The 16,760-nt window shown below is 43.2% G+C and overlaps 1 protein-coding gene across 12 annotated transcripts in view; it reads right to left on the minus strand.

Moving 5' to 3' along the window:
- SYK (spleen associated tyrosine kinase) overlaps positions 1-16,760 on the minus strand; it is a 430,546-nt gene that overhangs the window by 201,503 nt on the left and 212,283 nt on the right. For all 12 annotated transcript variants that reach the window (XM_085632733.1, XM_085632731.1, XM_085632724.1 and 9 more), the window contains one exon: positions 2,433-2,571. In XM_085632733.1, the coding sequence (XP_085488859.1) occupies positions 2,433-2,571 (139 nt within the window). The remainder of the gene's footprint in view (positions 1-2,432; positions 2,572-16,760) is intronic.

The following is a 16,760-nucleotide window of genomic DNA, read 5'->3' on the forward strand; positions in this document are numbered from 1 at the left end:
GATGCTCTTTCAATTCCGTGGTCTTCGGGCTTTCTGTATGCCTTCCCTCCTATTCTCCTCCTCCTGAGGGTGCTATAGAAGATTCGGGGGAAGAGGGTGTCGGTGCTATTGATTGCTCCCATCTGGCATCGCCGCCTTTGGTTTTCTCTCTTGTTGCGGCTGGCGGGGGCCGGTTTGTCCGGCTTCCTTTGGTTGCTCTTCAGTTTCCGCTCCTGTCTCTGCCTTGTCTTTGTCGTTTGCAGCTGACGGCCTGGCTCTTGAGCGGTTGACGTTGGAGTCTTTGGACTATTCTTCTGTGGTGGCTCATGACATCCAGTTGTCCTGTCGGCCTTCGGCCCTTAAATGCTAAGGTCGTCATTGGGGCTCTTTTGTCTCTTGGTGTTCTTCACATTGTGTGGATCCTGTGCTTGGGGATCCTGCTTCTGTGCTGGATTTTCTCCAGGATAGTTTTTTAAAGGGCCTTTCCCCCTTCCACGTTGTCCGCTCAGTGGGAGGCAGTTCATGCTTTTCGGGTTCCTGGGACTTCCTTGGAAGTTGTTGCCCCTTTGGTGAGTTGGCTTCTTCGGAGCTTCAGGCTTCGTTGTCTGGTCTCTCCTGTGCTTGTGCCTTCTTGGGATTTGCCTACTGTTTTGTGGGGTCTGCAGTTGCCCCCTTCTGAGCTCTTGTTGGAGGCGGACTTGTTGTGGTTCTCCGCTAAGGTGGCTTTTTTGCTGGCCATCACCTCCAGTTAGTTGGGTGCCTTGCTCATTTCTTTCCCTTATTTGCAGTTCTTGCAGGTTCGGGTTGTTTTACGGCTTCATCTGGCTTCTCTACCTAAGGTTTCTTCCAAATTCCATTTGCAACAGAAGGTGGTACTTCCTGAGTTACCTACGGAGGGGGATTCCCTTGTTCCCTTTCTTTGGATGTTCACAGGGCTCTTCAGATTTACCTACAGTGTTCATTGGGGTTTTGGCTTTCTCCTGCCCTGTTTGTCTCCTGTGGAGATGTGGCTAAGGGAAAGAAGGTTTCCACTTCCATGATCAGTAGATGGGTGCGTTTGGTGGACTGCCAGGTCCAATAAGTCTGTGGATCTGCCTCCTCCGTCTCAGGTGCAGATTATTTACGTATTTGTGATTTTGTATTCATGACATTCACTCACTCAAGCATGCCATCCATACAAAACCTTTGGTCAAATGTTGCCATGTTGTATGGACGAAACACATTCATGAAGTCACATGAGGTATTTGAGGGGGTGGACCTTACTTTCAGACTTTCTTCAAAGATCAGCGCCATGCTTTTACCCTATTTAATTACTCTATACCTTATTATGATAGAACTGGTCTTAGAAACATGTGGTAGGTAGCCATGGGCGACCAACAGCACTATAAATTTGGGATAATGGCAGACTTTGTGGCAAACAAATGCCACTAACATAATATAATATTAGTGAGGGGCTATGTACTCATGAATGTTACATTTATTCAGTTGTGGAAAGGAAAAGAAAATGAGTTGTACTTCTTTGTTGAGAAAATTTATGTTGTTCCAGGCATAAGCAGATAGTACCCTGCATGTGAAATAAATGCAAAATATGCATAGCATTTTGCTGAATCTTAATTAGCCAGTCACAGTCACACATTGGCAAATCGATTTTTCAGAGAATGGCTTTCTGTTTTGCTGCTGAAGGCTTGTCATCCTATCATGTGGTTTCTGCTGTACATTTCGGAGCTATCTGAGCGGTTTCTAAATTTTATGAAGGAAGCAACTTGCAATACAAAATGATCATGATTTATTTTACAAGGCTGCATGTCACCTGCACAGTGCACTTTGACCCTTGGCGCTGCATTTTTCTCCTTGTATGAAGCACTTTGAATCTTTGGGGATGTAAGAGGTTTTAACAAGGATAATGAGGACTTTTGCACGCAGGAGCTAGGAACCGCAATGTGTCACTATGGTTAATGATGTGAAGGGTAATGAGCCATGAGGGGCCATTGTGGATGGAGCTGATTTCTGGGGTCTGAAAAGATGGGACTCGTAAAGTAGCGACTTCCAACCATTTTATAATTGACGGGATTATAAAATAGTTATATTTTATAATTTTCATAATATTGTTTTAAACTGTCGGGGAGGCAGTTTTGGTGAAAATGACATCAGGGGGCAGGGTAAGGGACCCCCTATGCAAATTGTAACCAAGGGAAGATAAATGCGCGTGATACGCTCACCTCCACTTGCTTGGATGGATGTAGCACTTTTAATTACATTTTTAATTTGCTTGTGTGACGGGATGTAATGATTGTAATTAATCGAACAGCAATACAATTTTAATAAAGAAATTAGGAGCACTTACTTAACAGCTAGACAACATATCTAAGGGAAGAAACTGATATGTAGTATTACAAACTGTGGTTTGCGATTTCACTGAAAAAGTCCTTTTTCATAAATTTCACACAGATTACCTGCCAGAGTGTGTCAAACTTCTTTCCATCGGGGATCGATAGTTTTCCAGTTTTATCTCGGTCAATACGGTAGTGGAGCACTTTTCCATCACTAAGCAAACACAGAGCGTAGGATCCTTTGTCATCTCTTTCTCTGATTCTGAAAGTAAAACAAATGAGTTCAGTTGTGTATTATGAATTGTGAAAATTGCAATGCTATGAAACTCACATATATATATATATATATACATATATATATATATTCACTGAAAAAACCATAGGTTTCACACACGTTATAGTTAGGAATTAGCATTTAAAAACCTTTGAAATTCACTGAAAAAACCATAGGTTTCACACACGTTGTAGTTAGGAATTAGCATTTAAAAACCTTTGAAATTCACTGAAAAAACCATAGGTTTCACACATGTTATAGTTAGCTGCACATTTCACTCGTACAAAACCATTGAAATTCCCCCGTTATAGTTAGTTCAGCTAACTATAACTCGCGCGACCGCAATCCACTGCTGATGACGTCACATATTACATCACTCATGACATGGTCAGTGACATCACTCATGACATCACTCATGACATCTCAAATGACATCACTGATGAGCAGTTTTTGATTCCCAGTTTTGTTTTGGTGCTGTAAAAAAATCCCCCAAAAATAAAAAATTGTTTAAAAACTAAAAAAAATATATAAAACAAAAAAAAGACACAAAAAACAGTTCTTTTAAGAACTCACTTCACTTCTCCAAAAATAGCTATATTCCTAATATACAGTTTTTTATTTTGATTGAACGAATGTGTACTGTATACATGAATGATTGAAATGATTGAAATGACTGACTGAAGAGGAGGAAAGGACAGACAGAATGAGTGAGAAAAGGAAATTATGATCAGTCATGAAAGGAAGTGAAAGACTGACTGCAACAAAAGGACTAAGGGTAGAGGATACAGGTAAGAAGAGTAAATGAGTAAGGGAATGGCAGTGAGTAATGGAGAGAGAGGGAGGGGGGAGTGAGAAAAGGAGAGTAAGGGACAGAGATAGGAAAAGGGAGTAACAGACGAAGCGGATGAAGTACAGCAGGGTAAAGGGATTGAAAGTAAGAGAAGTGGAGTGATGGTGAAATAACAGGTATGAGGAATAAAAAAGGGGGTAAGAGAAAGTGAGAGATGGGGAGTGAGGGGATGGAGGGATTTAGGAAACTGGAGTGAGAGAAAGGGAGTAAGAGAAAGTGAGAGATGGGGAGTGAGGGGATGGAGGGATTTAGGAAACTGGAGTGAGAGAAAGGGAGTCAAGATTTCAATGAGCAAAGCAGAGTGAGGGAGAGTGAAGGAAAGAATGCGAAAAGGTGAAGGGGTGTGAGATACAGACAGGAGGAAGTGAAGTAGGAGAATAGGAGTGACTATGAGTAAAGGATAGTGACAGTTAGGGAAGGTGAGGGAAGGAGAATGACGGAGAAGGTTAAAAAATTAACATAGATGGAAAATGAGTGATGGAGAGAGGAGGAGTGGTAGTAACAGAGGGGCAGATTTATAACAAACTAACACAGCACGGTGCAGCAAGTAATTTTGCTGCGCCGTGCTGCGTTAGTTTCGAAGCACAGAGATGCAACATATTTACAAGAATATATTGCATCTCTATGCTTCCCCTGCGCTGGCGCAGAAACTGCAGCCATGCGCCGGCGCAGGCTCCCTTGCACCATGCTGCAAGCATGCCTGCGTGGTGGGGAGATTGTTCTTCTGCAGGAAGGGACACCTTCCTACACAAAAAAAAAATCACAAGAGGCTTTTTCCTCTTTCAATGCGTGCTGTAGCATGCAGCACGCACTGAAAGAGGAAAAAACGAGGAGAAATGAAAACATTTCTCCTCGTTGTTCCTCGCTACGCCACCTCTAGGGTGGCGTAGCATTCACATGCATCTCCAGAGTTACGATTTCTCGTAAATCTGGAGATGTGTCTAGTTCTATGGGTGTTGCGTGGGAACACCCACAACAACACCCATTGAACTCCCCTTCAACGCACAGTGCTTATTGCCGCCGTGCGCGCACCGTGCGTGCACCGTGCGCGCACCCCGCGATATTTATTAAAAATTCTTTTTTTTTTGGGACCTAAGGGGTCTTTCATGGTCCCCCTGAGAAGGCCTAGGGGGTCAGGAACTCTCTACCCTGCCCCCTTTTCACGTTCTCCAGTTGTGTTTTTAACTCTCTTCTGCCTCTAAAACTCAAAATGGCGGCTAGGGGTGCGCGCACTGTGCACGCACGCCGCGATTTTTTGAAAAAAATAAAATGTTTTTTTCACCCTTCAGGGTTCTTCAGGGACCCCCTGACAAAGGCTAGGGGGTCAGGAACTCTCTACCCTGCCCCCTTTTCACGTTCTCCACCTTTCTTTTTCACTGCCACACACAAAATGGCGTCCGACACTTCCTGATTTCGACCGATTCGAATGTTGACTGACATCTAACCACCAATCAGAATTACACTCGCGCAAGGCACGGTGCGCGCACGGTGCGCGCCTATAGATACTTATGTACTTTTAACTGCAATTTTTACTCAGGAACTACTGAACAGATTGACTCCATATATGCAAAAGGCACATCCCTGACCTGAGGACTACCTCTTTGCCAAATTTCAAGTAATTCTGTTCAGCCGTTCGGGCTGTACCTTCGACTAAAGGTCCTATGGGAAAATGCATGGGGAAAACGCATTTAGGGACCCCCCTATTTTCTCAGCCACCGCTTGACGAATCACCCCGAGACTTTCAGGGTAGGAGCTGAGCGGAGCGCCCCATTAGTTTTGAAAATGTCGCGAGGATTCATCAACCGGCGCGAAAGTTATTCAAAATAGAATTTTCAGATTTCCTATGGGAACTCGGTCCTAACTATAACTATCTACTGGCGACCGCCACTAGATAATATTTACATACATACATATTACCTACTGGCAGTCGCCAGTAGGTAGTTATAGTTAGGACCTATTTTCCATAGGAAATCCTCAACATCCTATTTGGAATAACGTTGGGGCCGATTGACGAATCTTCGCGAAATTTTCCAAACTTTTGGCCAGCTCCGGTCTGCTCCTATCCTGAAAATTTCACGGTGATTCGTCAAGCGGGGGCCGAGAAAAAAGGGGGGTCCTAAAACGCATTTTCCCCATGCTTTCTCCTATAGGACCTATTGACGCAGCTACAGCCCGAACTTCTGAACGGAATTACACCAAATTTGGCAAAGAGGTAGTCCTCAGTTCAGACTCGTGCCATTTGCTTAAATGGTGTAAATCCGTTCAGTAGTTCCTGAGAAAATTAGAGTTAAAAAGATAGATATATCAGGGCGGAGCCTAACCACACATCTCATCGTGAGATCTGATTGGCTGTCAGTACTTCATCCAAGAAGTGTTGGCAGCCATCTTGGGACCAATATACATGATAGCACCTCATTAAAAAGCATTGCAGTTAATAGAAGGTTTTAAGACTTTAGTTACATTATAAATCATTTGTTGATGGTACCATACTCATTTTAGGAGTTGTGGTGTGTTCTAAGGTGATTTTACCATGTGAAAAAGCCTTCTGCTGTGATATCATGAATCATGTTTGAGAGAAAACTATTTTCTCATGCTTTTCCCACAGAGGCTATAAGCTAAACTGAGAGCATATTTTCTGTAAATTCACATTATCTTTCTCAGTCATGTGAGAATGAAGTCTGACATTCTCAGTAAAACATGTACATCCAACAAGGGCAGATACTGTCAGTTGATTCCTTTGTGTTCTACTGCAGCTTCCCAGAGTGTTCCAAAGAACAACTAGAGCGCTAACAGTCCTACTTATGATAAACGTATGGCACACCTGAAGCCATCTTGATTGGAATAAAGTGGTAACTCTTAAAACATTTAATTTAAAAAGGAACAAAATGAAGGGGTTCATTTTGCCATAGAAAGTATGATTAGTGCTGCAGAAAGAAAAATTAGGGCACATTTTGAGTGACTTCTCAAATCCTCTTCTATTTCATTTAAGAATTCTGACATGCAGACTGAAACATGCACTTTGAATACCAGCAGCAGACTTCCCTGGTGAGCAGTAGCTTTACTACAGTGATCTAATGAGCAACTAGAGTGCTAACATTCAGAATTTATGGCAAATGTGTGACACATCTGAATGCCTTCTTGATGGAACCAAAGTAAAAAACTGAAAGTATTTCCTACTGAGGAGACTGCAGTAAATGAGGAAATTAGGAAACTCCATAACAAATAAATCTCCCAAGATGGCCACTAGAGACAAAAGAGCCCAAATGTAGCCCAAATATCACCCAGATGTAGCCCGAGTATAGCCCAATGACAGAATGTCCCAGAGTGTTCTAACAAACAACTAGAGCGCTAACAGTCTTACTTATGACAAAAGTATGGTACACCTGAAGCCATCTTGATTGGAATAAAGTGGTAACACTTAACATTTAATTTACAAATGAACAAAATGAGGGGGTTCATTTTGCCATAGAAATTATGATTAGTGCTGCAGAAAGAGAAATAGTGTATGTCAGGCAAGATGGCGGCCGTAAGAACGGCTGTGTGAGTTTGCAGCTCCCAGGCTCCCATAGGCGGAATGACGGCGGCGCAGTATTAGCTCACTCTACGCACCAGGATATGCAGTGACTCACCGGCGGGGTGCCGATATGCTCTGGCTTCTTGTGCGGCAGATTTCACTGCTGTTGGCGGCAAGGAGGCTCCGGACACAGGCTTGGCGTACAGGCCGGCCGCAACGCGTTAGCGGTGAGCCCGTAGCAGCTGCTCTGAGGATTCCGCAGAAGGCTGGGCGTGGTAGAGCCCGAGGAACAGCGGAGAGCGAGACAGCTGGTGGTGTAGGCGTCGGCAACATACTGCCGGGAGGAAACGCCAAGGGGAAAGCCATGACTCCAGGGGAGAGGAAGACTGAAGGGGGTAAGCGCTCCATCCCCACTGTGCCTACAATTTTCACCAGCAAACCCAAGAAAAACGCTGTGCCATTACAAGCTAATATAGAAAAAAGTAAAATAGGAGGCTCAAAGCTTCTCTCTCAGGGGTTACAGAATGGAGATTCAAATTTTTTGAAAAAATGTCAGAACATGTGGTCGTGGATAAGCTACAGACTGAACTGATAAATGCAGACATAACCAGCGCTAGAACTATTTTTGAAAGTCCAGCATTAGGAGCACCATTGACTGGCGAAAATGGGGTGATTATAGTTGGTAGTGAAAAGAACAAAGGGGACGGAGCACTCGCTGATATAGTCAATGTAATGGGTACTCGGGCTCCTATCGCTAACCAAACACCAGACTACCTATTTAAAGTACCAGCGCCCAGGGGTCCTTTAAATTGTAATGGTGCTAAAGACATGGACTCTGGCGATTTTTTTTCTTTATCAGATTTGTCATATGTTGCTGACGGGGAGCTTGAACTATCAGACAGCGAAAGCTTAGTGATGAAGACAAGCGATCACCGGGCAAGCGAGAGCCAAGGAAAAAAGTGGAGTGATGGGGTAGACAAGAGTCCCCAGACTGTACAGAAAAAGGATGGTTACAGGGGGCCAATCGCTCACGTTACCTCTGATGAGGATGCAGAGAAATTACACTGGGACTACTCATTTACTTCGCAATTTGGCGCGGTTGGTGCCATGGCTGCGAGCCCTCTAGATGGTGCAGAAAACGTGTCACTGGTGGATATATTCCAAAGTATAAGGGCTCATAGGAAAGAAACCAGGGCGGAAGGCCAAAGGTTGCAGGGGGCATGTCGCAAGCTACAGAACACTGTGAGGCGCATAGAAAAATCCTGCACGGAATTTACGGCTCGCTTTATGGAGGCTGAAGCAAGAATTTCCGGCCTGGAAGACGAGCTAGCTGCCCAGAAAATCACTACAGAGACCTTAAGCTTGGTGAAAAATGATACCCTGTGGAAACTAACCGACCTGGAAAATCGGCTGCGCAGGAACAATCTACGCGTGATTGATATTCCGGAGGGGTCGGAAGGGACTGATGTGCGACAGTTTATTATAGATTTGTTTACAGAAGCCTTTCCCACCCTAACCCAATGGGACTGGAAAACAGAGATACAGCGAGCTCATAGATTCCCCTTTATCCAACGAGCTAGACCTGGTACCTCTCGCCCCAGAGCTATTCTAATCTCTGTCAACAACTTTCTAGCGAGAGGGGCTTTGTATGATCTAGCCCGCCCTGACCGAAAGAAGTCTGTTAAAGGTATTGAGTTTTTCGTTCGTCCTGATTACTGCCCGCTCACAGTTGAAACTAGATGGCAGCTACGACAGCTTATTATACCTTTTCATAACAAAGGGGCTCAAGCATATCTATTAAATCCCGCCAAACTGAAAATAGTTAGTAAGAATCAAACAAGGTTCTTTACCTCAGAAGCGGCGGCAAAAACTTCGAGTTTGGGTGTGGGGGGATGGGAATGGGATCTCGGCTGAGGCCTCACTGGGGCTGGGTGGGTGTCATGGGAGGGTGTGGCTGTGGGCGTTTATGCGTAAAAAATAAAACAACAATTCAAGGTAAACTTAAAGTAGGACACAACTTAATGATGCTTAATAGGTTTAAGACAAGGACTAGCTATGGCAGGTAGTTTTAGGAATCCAGGATTGCGGCTTTGTACGTTAAATGTATGTGACCTTAATAACTATGGGAAGCGTCAGAGGGTAGCCGCTGAGATTAGAATGTTGCAAACTGATATATTATGTATTCAGGAAATCCACATTACCTGGGGCAAGAAACATGTGCTATCAGAGCTAGGACTGTCCCTTCTGGTTTGTACACAGCAATCTATTACAAACAGGGGGTGGCAATCGTGGTTAAGGACACAATACAAGGCACTGGTAGAGTAATGCCCGATAAACAAGGGCGTTGGGTCATAGCCGGGGTCATAATAGACTCGAAGAGTTTTACAATTTGTTCAATATATGGGTCCAATTTGGATGAGGTTGGAGTTTTGGAGGAGCTCAATGTTGAACTTGCCTCATGGCCAACCCCCTTGATATTCTGTGGGGATCTCAATATCCATCTGGAGCCACAAGGGTTACAAGCAGGGATAAACAACTACAAGAGAAGGAAGCCAAAAGTTTTTAAAGCACTATCCAATTTAACTTTAGACCATGGCCTTGTGGACGCGTGGGCTGTACTACACCATTCGGAACCAGGTTATACGTTCTTTTCACATCCCCATCAGAAATTGGTTAGATTAGATTATTTTTTTCTCCCCCCTTTACTGTTAAATCAGGCCTCAATGAAAGTAGTGCCAAGAATCTCAGTGGACCACGGTCCGTTAGTATTAAATATCCCAGCAGTGAGAACTTTGGTCAAAGTTAGAAATTTCACATTTGACAGAAAGCTTCTGCTAGATGACGCATTTGTATTACATATGAAGGAATGGATCATACAATTTTTGTCCATTAATCGCAACTCCGCTCCCTTTGGGATGGTCTCGGATTCGCTGAAAGTGGGCATACGGGGGGAATGCATGAGTGTAGGGTTATATAAACAAAAACAGATTAAACAAATAGTGCAGGAGTTATATGCAAAATTAGTTTTGGCAGAGGAGAGATTAGCACATGGGATTGGGGCTGGATCTGTTATTACAGCTTTACAAACGGAAGTTGCTCGATGCAAAGCTAAAATGAATCTTCACTGGAGTAAGGATATTGCTGTTAAACATAGGCTAAATCATGAGAATAGTTATGAATATGGGGAGGCTGTGGGGCGCCGTCTGGCGCAAAGATTGCGTGCCAAGGAAGGAGCACAACGGATAGACCACATTATCGATGAACAAGGCATCTCAAGGGAAACTCCCACAGAAATCCTCATGGTGTTTTATAATTTTTTTTTAGCAAACTTTACTCAGCTGAGACTACTGATAGGCCCAGAGGGGAAGCATTATTACAAGAATACTGCACCGCTAAACTTGATATGCAAATGGCCTCGGCTTTGGATAGACATATAACTATGGAAGAGTTAGAAATTGCAGTCAATAGTCTCCCCAGTGGTAAAGCTGCCGGGCCGGATAGACTGCCTCTGGAGTTTTATAAAATCTTCTTTAATGAAATAAAAAGGGATCTACTGGATACAATGCTTTGTGCTCAACAGGGGGCACCTCCCCCATCTTAGAAAGAAGCAAAAATAATTGTTTTTAGAAAGAAAGATAAGCCCTCCAATCTTACAGGCCGATCTCACTGTTAAATGCCGACGGCAAAGTATATGCCAAGATTTTGGCCAACCGGCTGTCGAAAGTTATTTCATCGCTGGTATCGACCAGGCAACACGGGTTTATACTCGGCCGAGGTACTGCTAATCATATAAACAGGGTAGTCACAATGATTGATTGGGCCAACGCAAAACACTCTAAATTGGCCTTATCATGTTAGATGTCGAGAAGGCTTTCGATCGGGTGGGATGGGACTTTCTTTGTGGGTTTTCTTCAATCTAGGCTTCAATCCGGGTTTTAGTAGAGCAATTCAGGTTTTATATCAATCTCCCACAGCTAAAGTATGTATAGCAGGCTCCAAATCAAAGCTGATCTATATAGCCAGAGGTACCAGGCAGGGGTGTCCTTGTTCACCACTGCTGTTTGCACTATATATAAATCCGTTTTTGAATATGTTAGAAGATACCCCTAGGATTGATCCTAGGGTATGTGGGCAAGAACGTTGTCAGGTATTAGCCTACGCAGATGACATTCTGGTTGTAAAATCTAACCCAATGGTAGCTATGCGTGAGATAGAACGCCTGGCAACAAATTATGGAATAGTTTCAGGGTATAAATTAAATCTAGCCAAAACGCAGATCTTGAGTCTTAATCTACCAGATAACATGGATTCAAGAATTATGACGGAAGTTAATTATCTAGGGATAAAGCTTCGCACTTGTTTAAAATCATTAGTGGATACTAATTGGGCTGGTATCACCAGCGTTATTAAAGAACGGTTAAATCGCTATGAGTGTCTCCATTTGTCTTTGGTCGGCCGTTGCAATATTATAAAAATGGTAATCTTGCCAAAAGTGTTATATTTTTTTAGATCGGTACCACTGGAAGTAACCCGGGTTTAACTACAAAAGCTACAGTCAGTATGTGCACCATTTATATGGGCACAAGGGAAACCTCGTAGAGCCATGCGATACATGACGCTCCCACGATAGAAAGGTGGATGGGCTGTTCCAGATTTTACCCTGTATTATTATGCTTGTATGCTGCAAAACATGAGAATACTTTTATCTGGAGAGGAGGTTATGAACAAAGCAGAATTTCCATCCATTTATCAAATTCTGCTTGGTTTTGAGGTTAAAAATCATTTTTTGTTTTGTCAATTGATCTTAATTACTACAAAAGAACCAAATTTAAGGTATTAAATGCCGCTTATAAGATCTGGAGAGTAGTAAGGAACTCTCATAGGCTTGGGAGAATTACATGTTATACACCAACGGCAGCAACTGCACTACTCCCAGTGATTTTTTGGGACAGCGTGGTAGATAGCTGGCGCATGGAAAGGAATAGTATTTATTGGGGATTTATATGTGCGTGGTGTTATGTCATCATTCTCGGTATTAGCAGAAAAACATGAATTGGCTAGTAAGGAATTCTTTAAATATTTACAATTACGTGACTTTCTCGTGAAACAGAGGGGGGAATTCGAATCCAACCCCTAGGTAGAAGCAATAAGGAAGAATGGACATATTGGGACTATTTATAGTCTATTACAACTCCCACAGCTGAATGACCTAGACAAACATAATCAGAAATGGAATAATAGGCTGGGGACTATAGATATCAATCTGGAAGATTGTATTGAGGTGGCCGCTAAGGTGTTTTTGCCTGCTAACCTGAAGGCACAATATTATAAGACAATGTTTAATTTACATCACACACCGGCTAAAATGGCTAAATGGGGAGCTGGAAACGATGGAAAATGTTTTCGATGTTGTAGCGAAGATGCTGATATTGTCCATATTTTTTACTCATGTAAAGAATTAACTAACCTCTTCCTACATATTAAAAGGTATATTTATGAAATTTCGAAGATTCATGTTAAATTCTCAATGAGTGACATTTTATGAGGGATGGATTCTGGAGTTACAAGTGCAATGGCAAGATATAAAATACGGTATTTAATCTTTTTAATAACAACGATTGCTAGACTATGTATCACATCCATGTGGTTGCAAAAAGAGGCCCCGACATTTGAACAATGGAGAGCTAGATTTTTTAGTATATTTCAACTGGAACATAGTTTGTATGCTCTGAAAGGTGTACAGAAGAAAAAATGGGGCTTAGAAATATGGGGTATCGTGATGGATTATATGAAAGATTAAAGAAAAAAAAATTTCATTCTTAGGCCACACTCATAGGAGGTATGCGACAGGATGGAAATTTATCACTTTTGCACTTGGCACTTTCTCTTTTGTTGTTAAAATTATCTTTGCTGCTATCAATGTTGATTTTTTACTACCTGAATTTTTTTTTTTTTTAAAGCTAGTCCTTCCTTGATGTACTGTAATGCACTGATACCTGTTTTGTTTGTCGTTTTATGTATTTTATATGTTACCTGAATTGGGAAATAAATAAAAAAAAAAAAAGAAAAATTAGGGCACATTTTGACTTTTCAAATCCTCTTCTATTTCATAAATAAATTCTGACATGCAGACTGAAACATGCACTTTGAATACCAGCAGCAGACTTCCCTGGTGAGCAGTAGCTTTACTACAGTGATCTAATGAGCAACTAGAGTGCTAACATTCAGAATTTATGGCAAATGTGTGACACATCTGTATGCCTTCTTGATGGAACCAAAATAAAAAACTGAAAGTATTTCCTACTGAGGAGACTGCAGTAAATGAGGAAATTAGGAAACTTCATAACAAATAAATCTCCCAAGATGGCCACCAGAGACAAAAGATCCCAAATGTAGCCCAAATATCACCCAGATGTAGCCCAATGACAGAATGTCCCAGAGTGTTCTTAAGAACAACTAGAGCGCTTACTGTCTTACTTATGATAAAAGTATGGCACACCTGAAGCCATCTTGATTGGAATAAACTGGTAACACTTAAAACATTTAATTTAAAAAGGAACACAATGAGGGGGTTCATTTTGCCATAGAAATTATGATTAGTGCTGAAGAAAGAAAATTTAGGCCACATTTTGAGTGACTTCTCAAATCCTCGTCTATTTCATTAAACAATTCTGATATGCAGACTGAAACATGCACTTTTAATACCAGCAGCAGACTTCCGTGGTGAGCAGTAGCTTTACTACAGTGATCTAATGAGCAACTAGAGTGCTAACATTCAGAATTTGTGGCAAATGTGTGACATATCTGAATACCTTCTTGATGGAATCAAAGTAAAAAACCTGAAAGCATTTCCTACTGAGCAGACTGCAGTAAATGAGGAAATTAGGAAACTTCATAACAAATAAATCTCCCAAGATGGCCACCAGAGACAAAAGAGCCCAAATGCAGCACAAATATCACCCAGATGTAGCCCACATGCAGCCCAATAACAGAAGTGTGCAAAACACGTATTTTTTGTGTATTTGCAGTTTTATATAGTGCAGACTTTTCAGGTATTAGAGTGCTTTACATGAGCATTGGTTACATCACACAAGATCAAATTCATTTTGGTTGTAGACATGGGGAGATTAAGTGATTTGACCAGAATCACAGAATGTTGAGCTGAAGCAGAAGCTCCAACCTGGTTCCCCAGTTGCAAAGTCTGCAGCTCTGGAAGTAACACCACATCCTCTCCCCTAGGTGCAACATTTAATCAAGTGGTCAACAGGATAAAAAAACAAAGATTACGAATAATTTAAAAGTTCTTTGTCGCTATTTGAAAACTCAGAAAATATGTCCTCATTTTAGTTTTTTAGAGCACTAACCATAATTTTGATGCAAATAAGACCCTCTCATATATGTAATTTCTAAAGGAAATGCTCTAGGTATTACAGTTTTGATTACATCAAGATGACGTCAGGCGTTCCACACTTTTGTAATAAATATAGAATGTTAGCAATCTAGTTGTTCATTGGGATACTGTTGAGAGGCAGAGGCCAGGGGCATGGACTCTGAAAATTGAAGGCAGGTAGGAGAGTGCAGAGGCAACAATTTGACCACACTGGGCAGGCAGGAAGGGCAGTGGCAGCACAACAGACTATGGAGGGCAGTGGAAAGGGGGGCAGGGGCAACAAACCAACAATATAGGACTGGCAAGAGAGGCTATGGCAATATAATAGACCATTGTGGGCAGAAGGAAGAGGCAGTGGTAGTACAACCATACATGCCAACAGACCCGTTTCAGCCAGGAAACGTCCATTGTTTTTAAGCTCAAATGGGCTTTATTTGATCTGTCTCCTGTCTACAATCTCCTCTTCTTCAATGTAACTCAAAGGAGAAAATCAATACCTCAGTTTTTTTTCAAAATCTCCCTCTTAACAAGTTCAAAATGTTCGCAAGTATGGTACATTGGATCATTGTAGGCAGGAGGAATTGGGGTAGGGACATGGACTCGGATAACAGAGGTCAGGAGGGACATGGAGAGATGCACCAAACTGACCCTACAGGGCAGGCATCAGGGTTTGCAGCAGCACAATACACCACACAGGGCATGCGGGACGGGAGTGCAGCACAACAATCCATAGAAAGCAATAGGGAGGGGACAGGACCATGCACATGGACAACAGAGAACAGAGGGGAAAGAGGCAATGGTAGCTAGCTGACCATAATGGACAGACAGGAGAGAAAGCTGCAGCATAACAGACCATAAAGGGCAGGAGGGATGGATCAGGGGCATTACAATGGAACAGACAAGCCAGAAGGGAGGGAATAGGGGTCTGCACATGGAAACAGAGGGCTGGGGGCATGGGGGCAGGGCAGGAGCAGCAAGATGACCATGGCGGTCAGGCAGGATGAGCACTAGAAACAAGACACACCATGGAGAGCAACAATGGGACTATGATGGCATACACACAGACCATGGAGGGAAGGTGGGAGGGGGTCAGGGGCAGCTAGCTGACCACACAGGGAAGATGGGAGGGGCCATGGCAGCACAGAAGACCATGCATGGCATGCAGGAGGGTTAGTGGCAGCACAATGGCTATGATGGGCAAGATGGAGGGTGCAGGGGCAAGCACAAAGGACCATGGAGGATAGAAGTTAGGGTCAGGACCTGGGCATAGACAAGAGAGTTCAGGGGAAGGGGCCTCACAACAGACCGCGCGGGGCAGGCAGGAGGAGCAGTTGCAGCACAACAGACCAGGGAGGGCAAAAGGGTGTGGCAGTAAAATGGACCATGGAGGACAGGAGGAAGGGGATAGGGGCATGGCATGTGGACAGGCAGGGTGCAGGGTGGAGGTGGCAGGGACAGGTTACAGTCATCTGACAATGCTAGGCAGGTGAGAGGGGAGTGGCAGCTCAACAGAACACTCAGAGTAGATAGGAGTGGCAGGTCCATGGAACATGGTGGGCAAAAAGGATGGAGCAGGGGCATGCACAAAGGCATCGGAGGGCAGGGGGAAGGAGAATAGGGGCAGCAAGCTAAGCACAGAGGCTAAGCAGGAGGTCAATGATGGGCCATAGAATTGGGCAATGGAGGGCAGGAGGAGTGGACTGGTACATCATGCTAAATGGAGGGCAGTGGCAGCACATCAGACCATGCATGTCAGGAGGGAGGAAGCTAGTCCATGGATTCAGACAACAGAGGATAGGGAGGAGATGGATGGGGCAGCACGCCAACTGTTCAGAGAAGGTGGGTATTAGGAACTTTATTGTTTTTAAAATGTGTGTCTGTGCGAACTACTTAAAATATGAACAAGTATGCAGCATAATGAAATGAAATGAGGCGAGTGGGCTCACTTGGCAGAAACACCCCCTGACCCTCCACCCCCCATCGCAAAATGTAATGCCCGTGAAAAGGGTAGGTGGACACAGTGTTATATAGAACATAGTCCTGAGAGCACGATTGAAAATGAAAACTAGATATAGTATATGGTATAAACTATGCACCAAAAGTGTGATATAAGATGAACCAGGGTGTGAAATACAATAGGCAATACATTGTGCGCAATGACAGATTCATTGGAGAGCGCGAGGTAGCACAGGCACTAGCGCGTGCTATGCGATATGCACCTTGGAGTGCAATATGCACAGGGCAGTGTTGTGTAACCTAACTAGTCTCTAAAGTTGTAATATAAAATATGTGCTGGGGAGTGTAACGTTGCATATGCACTGTGACAAAGATATGGATCCCAGATTGTAATATGTATGGCATAGCGCTGTGCGTTATAACATAGGCATCGAGGAAGGCACGTTAGATGGGGCAATATAACCCGT

The sequence above is a fragment of the Triturus cristatus genome, chromosome 2_1 (genome assembly GCF_964204655.1).
Source record: "Triturus cristatus chromosome 2_1, aTriCri1.1, whole genome shotgun sequence".
NCBI classification, from domain to species: Eukaryota; Metazoa; Chordata; class Amphibia; order Caudata; family Salamandridae; genus Triturus; species Triturus cristatus.